The 15,635-nt window shown below is 43.5% G+C and overlaps 2 protein-coding genes across 6 annotated transcripts; both read left to right on the top strand.

Annotated features, from left to right (window-relative positions):
• Positions 1-241: 241 nt before the first annotated feature.
• Positions 242-11,079, top strand: LOC5525260 (prolyl hydroxylase EGLN3). 3 transcript variants are annotated; one of them, XM_048721547.1, is made up of 6 exons: positions 242-555; positions 4,734-5,601; positions 8,127-8,246; positions 8,397-8,536; positions 9,907-10,070; positions 10,425-11,079. In XM_048721547.1, the coding sequence occupies exons 1-5, from the start codon at positions 482-484 to the stop codon at positions 10,022-10,024; spliced, it is 1,320 nt and encodes a 439-aa protein (XP_048577504.1). In that variant the 5' UTR covers positions 242-481; the 3' UTR covers positions 10,025-10,070; positions 10,425-11,079. The 3 variants fall into 3 exon arrangements, with proteins under 3 accessions (XP_048577504.1, XP_001647542.2, XP_032231568.1); XM_001647492.3 differs by having other exon boundaries at positions 247-555; positions 9,907-9,965; XM_032375677.2 differs by lacking the exon at positions 242-555 and adding an exon at positions 3,283-3,475.
• A 485-nt stretch (positions 11,080-11,564) lies between these two features.
• LOC116614550 lies at positions 11,565-15,568 on the top strand. Of its 3 annotated transcripts, XM_048721567.1 has the most exons (5): positions 11,565-11,652; positions 12,354-12,485; positions 13,144-13,368; positions 13,845-14,138; positions 14,893-15,568. In XM_048721567.1, exons 2-5 carry the CDS (start codon positions 12,440-12,442, stop codon positions 15,090-15,092), a joined length of 765 nt encoding a protein of 254 aa, XP_048577524.1. In that variant the 5' UTR covers positions 11,565-11,652; positions 12,354-12,439; the 3' UTR covers positions 15,093-15,568. The 3 variants fall into 3 exon arrangements, with proteins under 3 accessions (XP_048577524.1, XP_048577527.1, XP_048577519.1); XM_048721570.1 differs by lacking the exon at positions 13,144-13,368 and having other exon boundaries at positions 11,570-11,652; XM_048721562.1 differs by lacking the exon at positions 11,565-11,652 and having other exon boundaries at positions 12,376-12,485; positions 13,073-13,368.
• Positions 15,569-15,635: the final 67 nt, after the last annotated feature.

Raw genomic sequence — 15,635 nt, forward strand, 5'->3', positions numbered from 1 at the left:
GAGCAGCAACCTTTTAAGTCTGCGCCTTTTTACTCTATTGATTATCACAAGATGTATAGTAGCAGAGCAGCTTGGGAGTACAGGTTATAAGGGCAATGCTGTCGGAAATGTTCTCACTTTGACACTTCTTTGTTAAAAGCGAAATTTGCCTCAGAGATGCTTTATATAAACCCAGTGTTGGAGGCAGTGTTGGAAGAATTTTGAATAAATCAACTGATCAAGCAACGCCATCTGCAAGGATAATCAAAATGTCTTGCGTAACATAGAGGTCATAAACGTGATCGCTTTTAGTTATATTGATCGTATCCTCAGATAAAACAATGTTCGAATACGAGGCATAGTCTGTATGCTGCTCATACACACTACATAGCTTTGAGAGCAGACCCTCTCTACTGGGATAACACCTACAGCTCACCCACATTACCTAACACCACTTTAGTGACGTCACACAATAACAAACTTGATTTGCAGCAAACACAAGATGAACTCGATTGACTGGTCTGTCCTTGGCGAGGAGTCTGCCTTGTTAGCGGACGCGATCTCGTCCAGTTGTAGGTAGGACTTATTCTGACTCAAGGTCCATAGCTGTCGTGGGCAAAAACGGTTATGTGGTTCTATATTATTTGGTATGTTGACAGCAAATTGAAAGTCAAGTGGCAATTGTCTAAGGACCCTGAACCTGAACCGCGATACCGTCTACACATCAACTACGACATTATCAATGTACCTTCACTAGCGGCATATATTCGGAAAGATATGATTTTTAAATGAAAAGTCCTTAGCAATGCTGATACGAGGGGCTATTTGGCCACAACTTGATGATCCAGCGATATCATTTTAGGCCGCCTGTCTGAAAGCTTGGCCTGTTCCAGGGACAAAAAAAAAGACGGAGAGCAAACTAGGATGATAGTTTATCGAAATCGCGTATATATATGTTTTACTTAAGTAAACTCAAATGGTATCGGTAAATTGGCTATGTATTTGTTTAGTCGCCAGTGTTATACGCGAAAACCTCAAAAATCTAAATAATCGATCGATAAAGATCGAGACATTACTGTCTTTCTCATATTTTTTATGGCAATTTAGTGGTTACATATCTAAAAATTAGTTTTGACTTATTTTAATGAAGATTCTACCGCTATAAGCGCTAACAGAAACTGAATGCAACTGGGACAATTAGACCATTTTTTGTTATGCTAAACCTGAATAACAGGATATGAAAAACAGTAGGGTCTTTCTTATTATTTCCGCGTGAGCACAAGCCATTATCTTTTCATTATTTTTTAAAAGCATAATATTGTGAGAGATTGAGAGAGACAATTTAAAAAAATGCTTATTTATAAAAACACCACCAAGAAGAAAAAAATACTTCCCTTTTCCTTTAGACAGATTTTCAGATGCGCTACTTTTAAGTCCGCCGCGATCTCTCTCTCTACCCAGATCCTCAGTCCTACCCCACTTGCCCCACTCCCCAAAGACCTGATCCCCCAGTGCCCCTCACTCCCCCTTCCAGTCCTAACCCCCTTGTCTTCCATCATCCAAGACCTGATCACAATGACCTCCTCGTCACCCAATTCCCTCGAAGACATTATCGCTCCAGTCCTCACTTTCGTACCCTCCCAGACCTGATCACCTAGTCCTTGTTCACTACCCCCCTCCCCCCAGACCTGATTACCTAGTCCTTGTTCACCACCCCCCTCCCCCAGACCTGATCACTTAGTCCTTGTTCACTGCCCCCCCTCCCCCCAGACCTGATCACCTAGTCCTTGTTCACCACCCCCACCCCCCCTCCCAGACCTGATCACCTAGTCCTTGTTCACTGCCCCCCTCCCCCCAGACCTGATCACCTAGTCCTTGTTCACCAGCCCCCCTCCCCCCAGACCTGATCACCTAGTCCTTGTTCACCACCCCCCTCCTCCCAGACCTGATCACCTAGTCCTTGTTCACCACCCCCCCCCCAGACCTGATCACCTAGTCCTTGTTCACCACCCCCCTCCTCCCAGAACTGATCACCTAGTCCTTGTTCACCACCCCCCCCCCCCCCTCCCAGACCTGATCACCTAGTCCTTGTTCACTACCCCCCTCCCCCAGACCTGATCACCTAGTCCTTGTTAACTACCCCCCCCCCAGACCTGATCACCTAGTCCTTGTTCACTACCCCCCCTCCCCCAGACCTGATCACCTAGTCCTTGTTAACGACCCCTCCCCCCCCAGACCTGATCACCTAGTCTTTGTTCACCACCCCCCTCCTCCCAGACCTGATCACCTAGTCCTTGTTCACCACCCCCCTCCCCCAGACCTGATCACCTAGTCCTTGTTCACCACCCCCCCCCCCCCCAGACCTGATCACCTAGTCCTTGTTCACCACCCCCCCCCCCCCCAGACCTGATCACCTAGTCTTTGTTCACCACCCCCACCCCCCTCCAAGACCTGATCACCTAGTCCTTGTTCACCACCCCGCTCCCCCCAGACCTGATCACCTAGTCCTTGTTCACTACCCCCCTCCCCCAGACCTGATCACCTAGTCTTTGTTCACCACCCCAACCCCCTTCCTAGACCTGATCACTTAGTCCTTGTTCACCTCTCCCCCCCCCCCTCCCTGACTTTGGTAACATAGTCCTTGTTCACCACCCCCCCTCCCCCCAGACTTGATCACCTAGTCCTTGTTCACCACCCCCCATCCCCCCCCCCCTCCCAGACCAGATTGCTCCCCTTCACTTGATAGCTACACCCTGCCACGGTATTTATCTCTTATTAACCTCATAAAACCGGATATGGAAATAGAAACTTCATTTTCCTGTTGAAGGAGTTATGTCCTAAGTGCTATATTTATTCTTGTTCTGTATTTCTCGTGCAACTGAAAGAAATAAAAATAATGACATGATAACTGGGACCTTTTAGTCGTATGGACATAGGTCGGATACGAAATCAAAATCTCTAGAATTCAACTACATATTTTTCTAGCGATATCGCAGTAACAAAAAAAAAAATACAAAACTTAACATTCACCTTGGCGAAAACGGATACTAGTATTTCCTGCCAAATACGCAAATTCTACTTGTTAATCAAAATCCAATCTAGATTGCCTAAACTCCACTCAGAGCTAAACTTTAACGAATTCTACTTTTTACTTTCTGCTGTCCGGGTGCTGTTTCTATAGCATGCGTTAATTAAAAGTAGCTGGCTAGAAAATATAATCCCTCGCGCATAAGTGTAATTAAGTCGATAAAATCAGTCAATCATTCTGGCCAAATGAGGGCAAGCAGCACAGGAGGTTTCGTGACACTTCCGGTCTGTCGCCCATTTACCATGACTGTCAGCACGAAGCGCTGCTTTGACCTTCTGAAGACGATATTTTTCCTTTTTAACAACTTCTCAAATATTTAGCCGACAGTGCGGTTAACAGGAGAGCTAACTGATCCTAACGAACAACATTTCCCTCTGAGCTTGATCCAGGAAGGTTCATCTGTTAAAGGTACTGCACGTATTTAAGGTACCAAGTTGAGCCGATACTATTATTTATGTTGTTAAGCATAAATTGTTTGCTCAGATTAAAAGCAAGTCGATTTAGTTTATATTTTGTCTTTTCTAAACTGGTTCCTTGGTAATTCGAAGGCCGCGTTAATTTTGTCTTGCGATTTAATATTTTTTTTATAACGGCGGTCTTCGTGCGAAAATCATATATAAGTGATTTAAATTGTTATAACTATACAGCAATAAGGAAAAGTGACGTTTAATTTATTTCGGTTAGTGTATAATTTTTTTAGTTTTGCGCTGACAACCGGCTTGTCGTGCATTTACAATAGAATATCATTTTCAATACAATACAGCTTTACAGTTTTCCTGTCGATGTACTAACTGGCCTACTGACGTGTAGAAACTTGGCGCCGTTTGGTAACAGTGGATAGGGTGGTGGTCTAGATGCCGAGGGTGATCTAAATATCAAGGGTGCCTTAATACCGAGGGTGCTGTAGATATCAAGGGAGCCTAAATACCGAGGGTGGTTAGGTTATCGAGGGTGGTAGATATCAAGGGTGGTCTAGATAACGAGGGTGGTTTAGATATCTAGTCTGTTATAGATATCAATGGCGGTCTAGATACCAAAGGTAGTCTAGATGCAAAGATTCTAAAACAAAAAAAAAAAGAAAAGAAAGGGCTTTCTCTCCGCATTTTTTTTTCAATAGTATACGGAATCGGGAAATTGACGTTTTTAAATAATGTATACTTTAGAAAAAGAAATGCTTATATATCGCTTCTTTGCTATATTTTAGTGCAAATGTGCACCGTCAAGTTGGTAACTGACGACAAACAGCCTTGTCACACCGGGGTCACTTTCCCTTCTTCGGGCGAACAAAAATAGCTTTAGCCCACTTTTAAGGTCTTATCATCGTCAACCTATATTTCTACGCTTGTGAACAGAAGCAAAAATGGTTCTGAAAGAGCTAAGAAACACATTAAACAGGCATTTTTGAAAATAGAGCATTGCCCCCCTCCCCCTACTACGGGCCTTGTTAGAAAAACAAATGTAAAAAGAGATTTACTTGCTATCCTATATTTATTCGCTTCCCGTTTTATTGGTTTCCTCTGAGTGTGCAGATACATGAGGCTCCGTACATAGTATTCGCACCTTCTTAACATTTAAATTATCAATCCTTGATGATATCATATTAAAAAACAATAAAACACTTGATGCAGAAAATCAAAAACATTAAGCCATTTCCTGCTCGTTCCAGCATGTGGCTTGGGCTGCTCGAGCAGGAGAATTCCTCTATTCGCTGCACCTTCTGCAACACGCCCATCCCCTGGATCATCTGCAGAAAGTACACCTGTAGCCACTGTCATGCGCAATACTGCTCCAAAGAACACAAGAGAGCCGATCAACGCTATCACCGGCACAGATGCAATAAGCAACCCCAAGAAGTACCCTACACTGATTCTCCTGAAAGCTCTATGGCAAGCTTGCTTGGCACGCATCCTGGATCGATCTTCCAAGGAGATTTTAGCACAATTCCTCACATAGAGTGTCTGGCCGATTTACAGGGCGGTCTTGACAAACCTGTCGACTTAACCACGAAGTCCGTATCGTCGGATACACACTCAAAGAGGGGCAGTCGAAGTAGTACTTCGAGCAATGCACAGGAAGAGACAGAAATGCATGTTACACCGATGTACGACGCATCGCCTCTATCCCCGGCAGAGGTGCCAAGCCCATGTAGCTTACAGGGAGTCGACAACTCTGCCGTCCTTAACCTTGCCAATGCAAAGCTGACCGTAAACGAAATAGCAGCATTCACAGCGGATAGCCTCCAGCGGAATAACTATTGCATCCTGGACAACTTCAACGGCTCTACTCTGGCGCAGTGTATCTATGAAGAAGTGAAAGGGTTGTATTTTCGCGGTGAACTTTCTGACGGAAAATTGTCAACTTGTGAGGTGACAGAGGTCGGGCCGAATGGCCGCGCAGTGCGAGAAGATAAGGTTGCATGGCTGAGAGGCGTCGAGGCCAAGGCGGTACAAAGGCACATGCTTCACATGGACAAGTTCATGTCCCATTGTAACAAGTATTTTCACGGACTGGAGATATCCAAGAGCAGGACGCACGTAAGCATGCACTCTCTTCGCTTTTTTAGCGTGTAATCGTATTTTTTGGATGATTTCTTCGACATTCGGTTCAATCAATAGAACATCATTCATATACCTATAGCGTTCAGTCACTAGACCTATAGCGTTCAGTCACTAGGCTTATAGCGTTCAGTCACTAGACCTATAGCGTTCAGTCACTAGACCTATAGCGTTCAGTCACTAGGCTTATAGCGTTCAGTCACTAGACCTATAGCGTTCAGTCACTAGACCTAAAGCGTTCAGTCACTAGACTTATAGCGTTCAGTCACTAGGCTTATAGCGTTCAGTCACTAGGCTTATAGCGTTCAGTCACTAGGCTTATAGCGTTCGGTCACTAGGCTTAAAGCTTCTAGTCACTAGACCTATAGCGTTCAGTCACTAGGCTTATAGCGTTCAGTCACTAGGCTTATAGCGTTCGGTCACTAGGCTTAAAGCTTCTAGTCACTAGAGTTATAGCGTTCAGTCACTAGACCTATAGCGTTCAGTCACTAGGCTTATAGCGTTCAGTCACTAGGCTTATAGCGTTCGGTCACTAGGCTTAAAGCTTCTAGTCACTAGAGTTATAGCGTTCAGTCACTAGACCTATAGCGTTCAGTCACTAGGCTTATAGCGTTCAGTCACTAGGCTTATAGCGTTCAGTCACTAGACCTATAGCGTTCAGTCACTAGAGCTATAGCGTTCAGTCACTAGAGCTATAGCGTTCAGTCACTAGGCTTATAGCGTTCGGTCACTAGGCTTAAAGCTTCTAGTCACTAGACCTAAAGCGTTCAGTCACTAGACTTATAGTGTTCAGTCACTAGGCTTATAGCGTTCAGTCACTAGAGCTATAGCGTTCAGTCACTAGACCTAAAGCGTTCAGTAACTAGGGTTAACGGTCTGTCATACGACTCGGCGTTCATCAGTCAATATACCTATAGCGTTTATTCACTAGACCTATAGCGTTCAGTCACTAGACTTATAGCGTTCAGTCACTAGACCTATAGCGTTCAGTCACTAGACCTAAAGCGTTCAGTCACTAGGCTTATAGCGTTCAGTCACTAGACCTAAAGCGTTCAGTCACTAGACCTATAGCGTTCAGTCACTAGGCTTATAGCGTTCAGTCACTAGGCTTATAGCGTTCGGTCACTAGGCTTATAGCGTTCAGTCACTAGACCTATAGCGTTCAGTCACTAGACCTATAGCGTTCAGTCACTAGGCTTATAGCGTTCAGTCACTAGACCTATAGCGTTCAGTCACTAGGCTTATAGCGTTCAGTCACTAGACCTATAGCGTTCAGTCACTAGGCTTATAGCGTTCAGTCACTAGACCTATAGCGTTCAGTCACTAGACCTATAGCGTTCAGTCACTAGGCTTATAGCGTTCAGTCACTAGACCTATAGCGTTCAGTCACTAGGCTTATAGCGTTCAGTCACTAGGCTTATAGCGTTCAGTCACTAGACCTAAAGCGTTCAGTCACTAGGCTTATAGCGTTCAGTCACTAGGCTTATAGCGTTCAGTCACTAGGCTTATAGCGTTCAGTCACTAGACCTAAAGCGTTCAGTCACTAGGCTTATAGCGTTCAGTCACTAGGCTTATAGCGTTCAGTCACTAGGCTTATAGCGTTCAGTCACTAGACCTAAAGCGTTCAGTCACTAGGCTTATAGCGTTCAGTCACTAGGCTTATAGCGTTCAGTCACTAGGCTTATAGCGTTCAGTCACTAGACCTATAGCGTTCAGTCACTAGGCTTATAGCGTTCAGTCACTAGGCTTATAGCGTTCGGTCACTAGGCTTATAGCGTTCAGTCAGTAGGCCTATAGCGTTAAGTCACTAGAGCTATAGCGTACAGTCACTAGGGTTAACGGTCTGTCATACGACTCGGCGTTCATCAGCCAATATACCTATAGGGTTTATTCACTCGACTTATAGCGTTTATTCACTCGACTTATAGCGCTCAATCACTAGACTTATAGTGTTCAGTCACTAGACTTATCGCGTTCAGTCACTAGACCTATAGCGTTCAGTCACTGGGCTTAGCGTTCATTCATATGACCTTTCACCTTTAGTAACTAGACTTAGCGTTTCGTCAATAGACTTGGCTTTTAGTCATAAGACCTTGCGCTTTCAGTCACTAGACCTATAGCGTTCAGTCACTAGACCTATAGCGTTCAGTCACTAGACTTATAGCGTTCAGTCACTAGACCTAAAGCGTTCAGTCACTAGACCTATAGCGTTCAGTCACTAGACCTATAGCGTTCAGTCACTAGACTTATAGCGTTCAGTCACTAGACCTATAGCGTTCAGTCACTAGACCTATAGCTTTCAGTTGCTAGGCTTGGCGTTCAGTCATAAGACCTTTCACCTTTAGTAACTAGATTTAGCGTCCCGTCAATAGGTTTGGCTATCAGTCACTTTAGACGAAGCGTTAAGTCACTAAACTTGGCACTCAATGTACTTCGCCTACATCATCAGTTCATAGACATAGCTCACCATCCACCAAGTGTTCATTTGCTTTGTTTTAATCAAGGCCATGGTCGCGTGTTACCCGGGTGGGGGGACTGGGTACAAGCCACACGTGGATAATCCGATCAGAGACGGGCGCTGCATCACAACACTGTATTACGTCAACCCAGAGTGGAACGCGCGGGTAAGAAATAAGCACCACCATCCCTTTACATTCTCTGTTCCTCATTCCTTGCGACGCAAAGGGGGCTTGTATAGCGAGGTGTTCCGTTTTTCCTGCATACATCCTAGACCAAGTTTGATCGTCATAAGTACTGTTTACGCGATGTTATAGAGAGACGGCGGGATTCTCACGTTGTTCCCAAACAGTCGCAGCCGCTCGGCCGTGCACGTGGAGCCAGTCATGGATAGAATGCTCCTATTCTGGTCCGACCATAGGACACCGCACACGGTCAACCCGACATTCAAAACAAGGTAAGCAACACCTTTCTAATACGACCACAGAACACTTGACACGGTCAACCCGACATTTAAAACAAGGCTAGCAACACCTTTCTAATACGACCACAGAACACTGGACACGGTCAACCCGACATTTAAAACAAGGCTAGCAACACCTTTCTAATACGACCACAGAACACCGGACACGGTCAACCCGACATTTAAAACAAGGCTAGCAACACCTTTCTAATACGACCACAGAACACCCACACGGTCAACCGACATTTAAAACAAGGTAAGCAACACCTTTCTAATACGACCACAGAATACCGGACACGGTCAACCCGACATTTAAAACAAGGTAAGCAACACCTTTCTAATACGACCACAGAACACCGGAAACGGTCAACCCGACATTTAAAACAAGGCTAGCAACACCTTTCTAATACGACCACAGAACACCCACACGGTCAACCCGACATTCAAAACAAGGTTAGCAACACCTTTCTAATCCGACCACAGAACACCGAACACAGTCAACCCGACATTTAAAACAAGGTTAGCAACACCTTTTTAATCCGACCACAGAACAGCGCAAACGGCCAACCCGACATTTAAAACAAGGCTAGCAACACCTTTCTAATCCGACCACAGACACCGAACACGGTCAACCCACATTCAAAACAAGGCTAGCAACACCTTTCTTATCCGACCACAGACACCGAACACGGTCAACCCACATTCAAAACAAGGCTAGCAACACCTTTCTTATCCGACCACAGAACACCCACACCGTCAACCCGACATTTAAAACAAGGCTAGCAACACTTTTCTAATACGACCACAGAACACCGAACACGGCCAACCCGACATTTAAAACAAGGCTAGCAACACCTTTCTAATACGACCACAGAACACCCACACGGTCAACCGACATTTAAAACAAGGTAAGCAACACCTTTTTTATCCGACCACAGAACACCCACACGGTCAACCCGACATTCAAAACAAGGCTAGCAACACCTTTCTAATACGACCACAGAACACTGGACACGGTCAACCCGACATTTAAAACAAGATTAGCAACATCCTTCTAATCCGACCACAGAACACCAAACACGGTCAACCCGACATTCAAAACAAGGCTAGCAACACCTTTCTAATCCGACCACAGAACACCGAACACGGCCAACCCGACATTTAAAACAAGGTTATCAAAACCTTTCTAATCCGACCACAGAACACCGAACACGGCCAACCCATTGTTAGTCAACCAAACATTAAAGCAACACCTTTCTATTCTTGACAATGCGCTGATGATGCTAATGATCTCGACCCACCCCCTATTAGGGCCTACATATTATCCAAGATATAGTTTTATCGTTTCGTTTTCAATGTTTTAGGTTTGCAATAACTCTGTGGTACTTTGATCAAAAGGAGAGGGAGAGCTACTTCAGGAGAAGTAAGAAAATGTCTTATAACTTCCAATTTCATTGTGCTTTTACCGGTCCCACTTCTTGAGTGACGTCTTTCCCCTTGAAGGGGAGGGGGGCTGAGGGGGTTAAAGGTGAGACCTGTTCCCCCTTTCTAGATTTTTTATTTCGAATTTCCGTTTAAAGTCTCCAATGCCTCCCCCTCCCCACTCCCCCTCGTTCTATGGATTTGTATCGACCTTCACTAACGGACACTTGAAAGTCCTTTTTTCAAATATTTCAGTCCAAGTCTCTCAATGAAGCCTAAGCGAAAACCTGTCTACACTGCACAGTGGAACCCCGATAACTCGAACTTCCCTCTTACTTAAAATTGTCTTCAGGTTCCCTAGAAAATAACTCTTTATTCATTTCTGCTAGGATACCTCTAACTCCCCTCTCGAGCTCGTTTCTCTTAAGTTAACTGGGTACCACTTTATTTTCTATTGCAGTCTTGATGCAGGAACAACTCAAGCATCGGTCATAGCGGGAAAGCCATGATACACAGAGTCCTGAATATCCGACACGAGTTTTCGTCGTGCGCTGGAAGAAAAAAAGATCGACAACGCCTAGCAAGTGGCAGCACTGAAACTATCAGACTCTGTCGCGTACACACAGACCCAGATAGATAGAGAGATAAGCGCTGAGAAATACTGTTGGCTGTGGGCCTTGGATAGCAAGGGCACGTGTTAAGTGACAGATCAAGTTATGCAGACATGATAGCACAAGAAGGCAAATAGCTAGTTGGTGCTGCTGGGGGGAATAGGTGGAGTATAATTTATCTTTGTAGAAGGCTGTCTCCTACGTATATAGCGTAACTGAGGTGAGAATAACTGCATTGGAGACTAGGTGAAGGCAGGCTTGGAGAATTTAGTTCAAAATTTGACGAAAGTCGATTATCGACTGAACACTGCTTAGCCCTCATCCAGGGTATGGACCATCGTAATGCTACATCCGGCACAAACCCATTCACCGGAAAGGGGTTTGTATAGGGATGGAAAGGCTATTAAAAGACTTGCTTAACATAGCTTGTATTGGCCTTTCACCTGACTTACGTCTAAAAAATGGGTAAAATAAAGGCAACAATAAACTTTACGCATTTTGAAAGAAATGATCCCTTGATACAAAGTTACTACGATTTCCAGCTCAAGTCCAATTGACAAAAAACCCTATCAATTTGCCATGGCTAAGACTTAGATGGTTTTAATTCCGTTTTCAATTTAATTAAACTTTTAGAATTTTATATTTCATTAACGGAAGAGGCGTCTAGTAATTGTAAATCCGTGGCATAGGAGTTCGCAGAATTCTCGATCAGATGTTAGTAGCAATAGCCGATTTAAGCTAATACTAAATTTTCCCCAAAGGTTACCCCGTCTTGATGTTATTCTTCTCTGGCCATGCAACTCATTAGCTGGTCCTGGATTTGTCTTTTTGCCTTAATGCCCAATTTCAAACGGCGCAATTTATTTGCTTTTTTAAAATTAAAATCGCGAATCTTGACGATTTTAAATTGAAATGTTGAATCTTGGAGATTTATTGATGTTTCGTTAAAAGGGTACAAGCTTGCCTCTGGGGTTTTCTCATTTTATGTTATGACTGTACAAGACAGGCTGTTAGATCACCGTCCCACACATCCCCACGAGTACTACAAAAACAAGAACAGAACTCAAACCAGAAAAGGTATGTTAATTTGATTAAATAGTTTATTTTATGCTTGCCAAGCAAAACGTTAGAGCTTGAAAAAAAAACATCAGTACAATAACCAAAGGCGTTACTATAAAAAACAAAAATATTATTTTCTGTACCCAGCAAATTACAGGGGGGCTTAAGGAATTTTTGGATGTTCACTGATTTGTTGCAGTGAAAAGAAGCAATCTAGAGAAATCATCAACTCATTACTACCAAGCCATTATTTTTTTTCAAAAAGAAACATTCTAAAAAGCCGGTTTCGTTCCAACGTGGCTTCTTTACTGTCCATCCCGCTTTACCTGTCTTAGTTTAGAAAGATGTGTGATTACAACAATTCTCCCATTTCATGATAGACTCCAATGCTATATCATCATTCAGTCGGCGAAAATAAACAGAATCTTGAAGGGTAGAACAGCCACAACTTAGCAAATTAGCTGTTGAAAATTAGCTTGAGAAATCACACTAGCGTATCAATTTGATTACGACTATAAACATGGCTTCGAAAAACGTCGCCATCGTCATAAACAGAGCGATTTTCTCATAATAATTGTAGTGCGGAATTCGAAGCAGAACCCAGTGGGTTTCATTAGAGCGGCACGAACTTGATTTAAACAGTAAAATATGTTGTTTCTGCTATTTCACTGATCGGTTTATTTGTTTTCTATAAATAACAAATCATCACCGTTTACAAGTACCGGCCTACAGGTGGCGTAACTTTTCGAGTGTCACAACACAGCTCTCCAACTAAGGAGCACACTCTGATAGTCGGAGCCGTGAAATGTGGAAATTCGCCTTGGCAATTTTACTATTGGGCTTGGCGACAGGTGAGTCTTTGGCTTGGATAAATTTAGCATTAATATCTGCTAGTTAATATTCCCTCGAAATTGAATTGGCCTTCTGATCTTGAATATCAGGGCGGCTACACCTAAAACTTTGAGCAGGTAGTCAAACCCGGTAAATTAGACAGAGCGGAGCTGTACTTTTAGTTCAAAATAATAAGATGTGTTATCATCACCACTTCATCAGGCCCGTAATTCAGAGTTTCTACGTCGAAAATTCACTTTAGCTTCATTTCACTTGAATTGGGTGATTATTCGTGTGGAAAGAGACGGAACGAGATGGTATGAGATCATGGCTTCTCTGGAACTAAACATCTCAGTTTGAGATGACAAAAAGCCCCTACCAGGACCTACCAGCCTTAATCAGTATTCTTTTCCTCTTTTAAATCCATTTCAAGTCTCGCTCAAGACAATTCTTCTGATCGCAGAAGACACAAATTCGCAATACAAGGAACATGACCACATTTAATGATGAGAAATGACAGCTAAGAATTATCGCACCGTAAAGGAAGGCAAAACACAGGAGTGTTTAAATAAATTTGTAGTTGAGAACTGATGACATTTGAATTTAGGTCCACTTTTCCTCAAATGACGCAGCTTAGCGCAATCTGCTTGACGACGATTCTATTTTTTCTCATCCAAGCAACGAACGCTTCCATACGACTGCAACGACCTCAATCTAGACCACATTCACGACAGAGTACAAGCGACGGCACACAACAAGAGGAACCACACCCCTATACCATCTCGTTCTTTCTGTTTCCTCACGGAGCCACCAGCGCGCTCTTTGGGAATGGCGAAACAGAAAAGAAAAGCAATGTTACAGTAGGCATTAAAGAAAGTATCAACAAAACGGAACCCGCTGAAGGTTGGTTCCTTTCTCAAATTACTATTATAGCAAATTATATCTCCTGACTATATATCTATTTTGAAGATGATTACTTTATCTAAAAGGGAAATAGCCTAGTTAGGAATATTGCGGTACCTTATTAAGACAAATTCACCTACTGCAAACGGAATGGGAGGTTGACGAGGCAGCGTCATCTGCCTGGTCTACTCCATGACAATGATCTTCTAGGAGTCAAAGAACAGCCATGTCTAGCATCATTCTACAGGCACTGCAAGCACAGCACAACAGTTGAAATTTCGTTGTTGCTGAGGTTCCCTTATATCACTATGACCAATATCCATTTCTACGACAAACATTCGTTACACCAATCCACTGGCTTTTTTTTTCAGCCAATCCCACGTTTGACTACAACGCTTATCCGAACATCCATTTGACCCGCCCCTGGCCAATGTCTTGTTTGAGTAAAAACCTTACCCTTAACATATATTTAACAGCCAATGCCACGTTCAGCTACCGTCCCCCCTCTGATGACGACGTTCCAGACACGGCCAACTACCAGCAAGGGAGTGTAAAACACCCCAAGTCGGAAATGTTTCCATCGTGTCACCAGTGCAAGTTGAATTCGACGTACCACGAGTGCATTCAAAAGAAGACTCTACAAACTTGTAAGAGCGACCTTGCAAATATCTGCTACACAAAGAGCGTCAAAAGAGACAATATTGTGCACTACGAGATGGGATGCGCCACGCACAAGATGTGTCAAAGGGCAAGAGCCATTCCTTGCAAATGTAAGTACTAACTTGGTGGCGAGAGCCATTCCTTGCAACTGTAAGTACTAACTTGGTAGCGAGAGCCATTCCTTGCAAATGTAAGTACTAACTTGGTAGCGAGAGCCATTCCTTGCAAATGTAAGTACTAACTTGGTAGCGAGAGCCATTCCTTGCAAATGTAAGTACTAACTTGGTAGCGAGAGCCATTCCTTGCAAATGTAAGTACTAACTTGGTAGCGAGAGCCATTCCTTGCAAATGTAAGTACTGACTTGGTAGCGAGAGCCATTCCTTGCAAATGTAAGTACTGACTTGGTGGCGAGAGCCATTCCTTGCAAATGTAAGTACTAACTTAGTGGCGAGAGCCATTCCTTGCAAATGTAAGTACTAACTTGGTGGCGAGAGCCATTCCTTGCAAATGTAAGTACTAACTTGGTGGCGAGACCTACCTCATGAACTATACATCTAACATCCTAAGCCCTTCCCCTACTTTTTAAGAAACATGTGGCAAACAGTGTATTCAATCAGCTGGAAGGAGTGTTTTAACACTTAAAATAATTCATTCATCACACATCAAAAAACGATTGGATCCTCCTAGCTAAAAGCGTGCCGATCTAAACAGTGAGTCTAATTGGCTAGTTGGCCAACTTTTTCAGAATTCTGTCTTGATGGCCATCGTATCGCGCGGCCACATTTACACACAGCCACATACAGATTTCAGCATACCTTAAAAGTTGGTGAGAATATCGCTTAGATGCCGTTTTCTTGTTTTAGTAAACGAAAAAAAGTGCTTCACCTGCTGTCAATGGAGTGGATGTAACTCTCAGTCACACCACCATAAGGGATTCCCTTTTGCCTTCGGTCGTGACGAGGAAACAGATACAAAGCTCTCTTTTCAAGGAGATGCTGCTTCTAACTTAGCTCCTACGTGGCTCTTCGTGTTCGTTTGCGCATCAGGGCTTCTACTGCGCTAATGACTTTACCAACAAAGTCGGGTTCAGAGAAATGAGACATTGAAAACGACACGAAAACTCTTCGTTGAAATATTCACGGCTCGCGTTGAAAAGAGCCCAATATTCTGTGTGTGTGGTTTGAAAACGACTTGCATGTGTGGGTGTTTTTTCAGGGGTGGGGGAGAGGAGGTAAAAACAGAAGAGAAATGCCTTGTGGCCTTAGGGAAGACAGACATTTGGGAAGTCTTCTCCATGCTACTGGCCTAAGAAATGCATATTTTTCACGCCTTGTCTAGGAGAGGCTTCTCTAGTGTTAATATAAACTTTAAGCCATTTTTCCACATTGGAAAGTCTGAAAATGGTAATAATATGCGCGTTTCCCTACCGGCGATCCTGATTTGGGAATAGCTCATTATAATTAAATATGTAAATATATAATTATTCTTTGAATATAACAGTGTGTAAAAATATCTAATAAACATTGCACTATTAGGCTATTTGTTGTCCGTGTCATCATCATATGCCGGTTTAAGACGTCCTGTTATGGTATCACGTTATTTAAAC

This window comes from Nematostella vectensis, chromosome 2 (assembly GCF_932526225.1).
Source record: "Nematostella vectensis chromosome 2, jaNemVect1.1, whole genome shotgun sequence".
NCBI lineage: Eukaryota > Metazoa > Cnidaria > Anthozoa > Actiniaria > Edwardsiidae > Nematostella > Nematostella vectensis.

Bases quoted from the DNA above. Each gene is read 5' to 3' on its own strand.
- LOC5525260 (XM_048721547.1), top strand. From the start codon at position 482: ATGAACTCGATTGACTGGTCTGTCCTTGGCGAGGAGTCTGCCTTGTTA. The intron at 5,602-8,126 runs GTAAGCATGCAC...GTTTTAATCAAG, and splicing joins TATCCAAGAGCAGGACGCAC to GCCATGGTCGCGTGTTACCC. The intron at 8,247-8,396 runs GTAAGAAATAAG...GCGATGTTATAG, and splicing joins ACCCAGAGTGGAACGCGCGG to AGAGACGGCGGGATTCTCAC.
- LOC116614550 (XM_048721562.1), top strand. From the start codon at position 13,089: ATGACGCAGCTTAGCGCAATCTGCTTGACGACGATTCTATTTTTTCTC. The intron at 13,369-13,844 runs GTTGGTTCCTTT...TATATTTAACAG, and splicing joins CAAAACGGAACCCGCTGAAG to CCAATGCCACGTTCAGCTAC. The intron at 14,139-14,892 runs GTAAGTACTAAC...TTCTTGTTTTAG, and splicing joins AAGAGCCATTCCTTGCAAAT to TAAACGAAAAAAAGTGCTTC.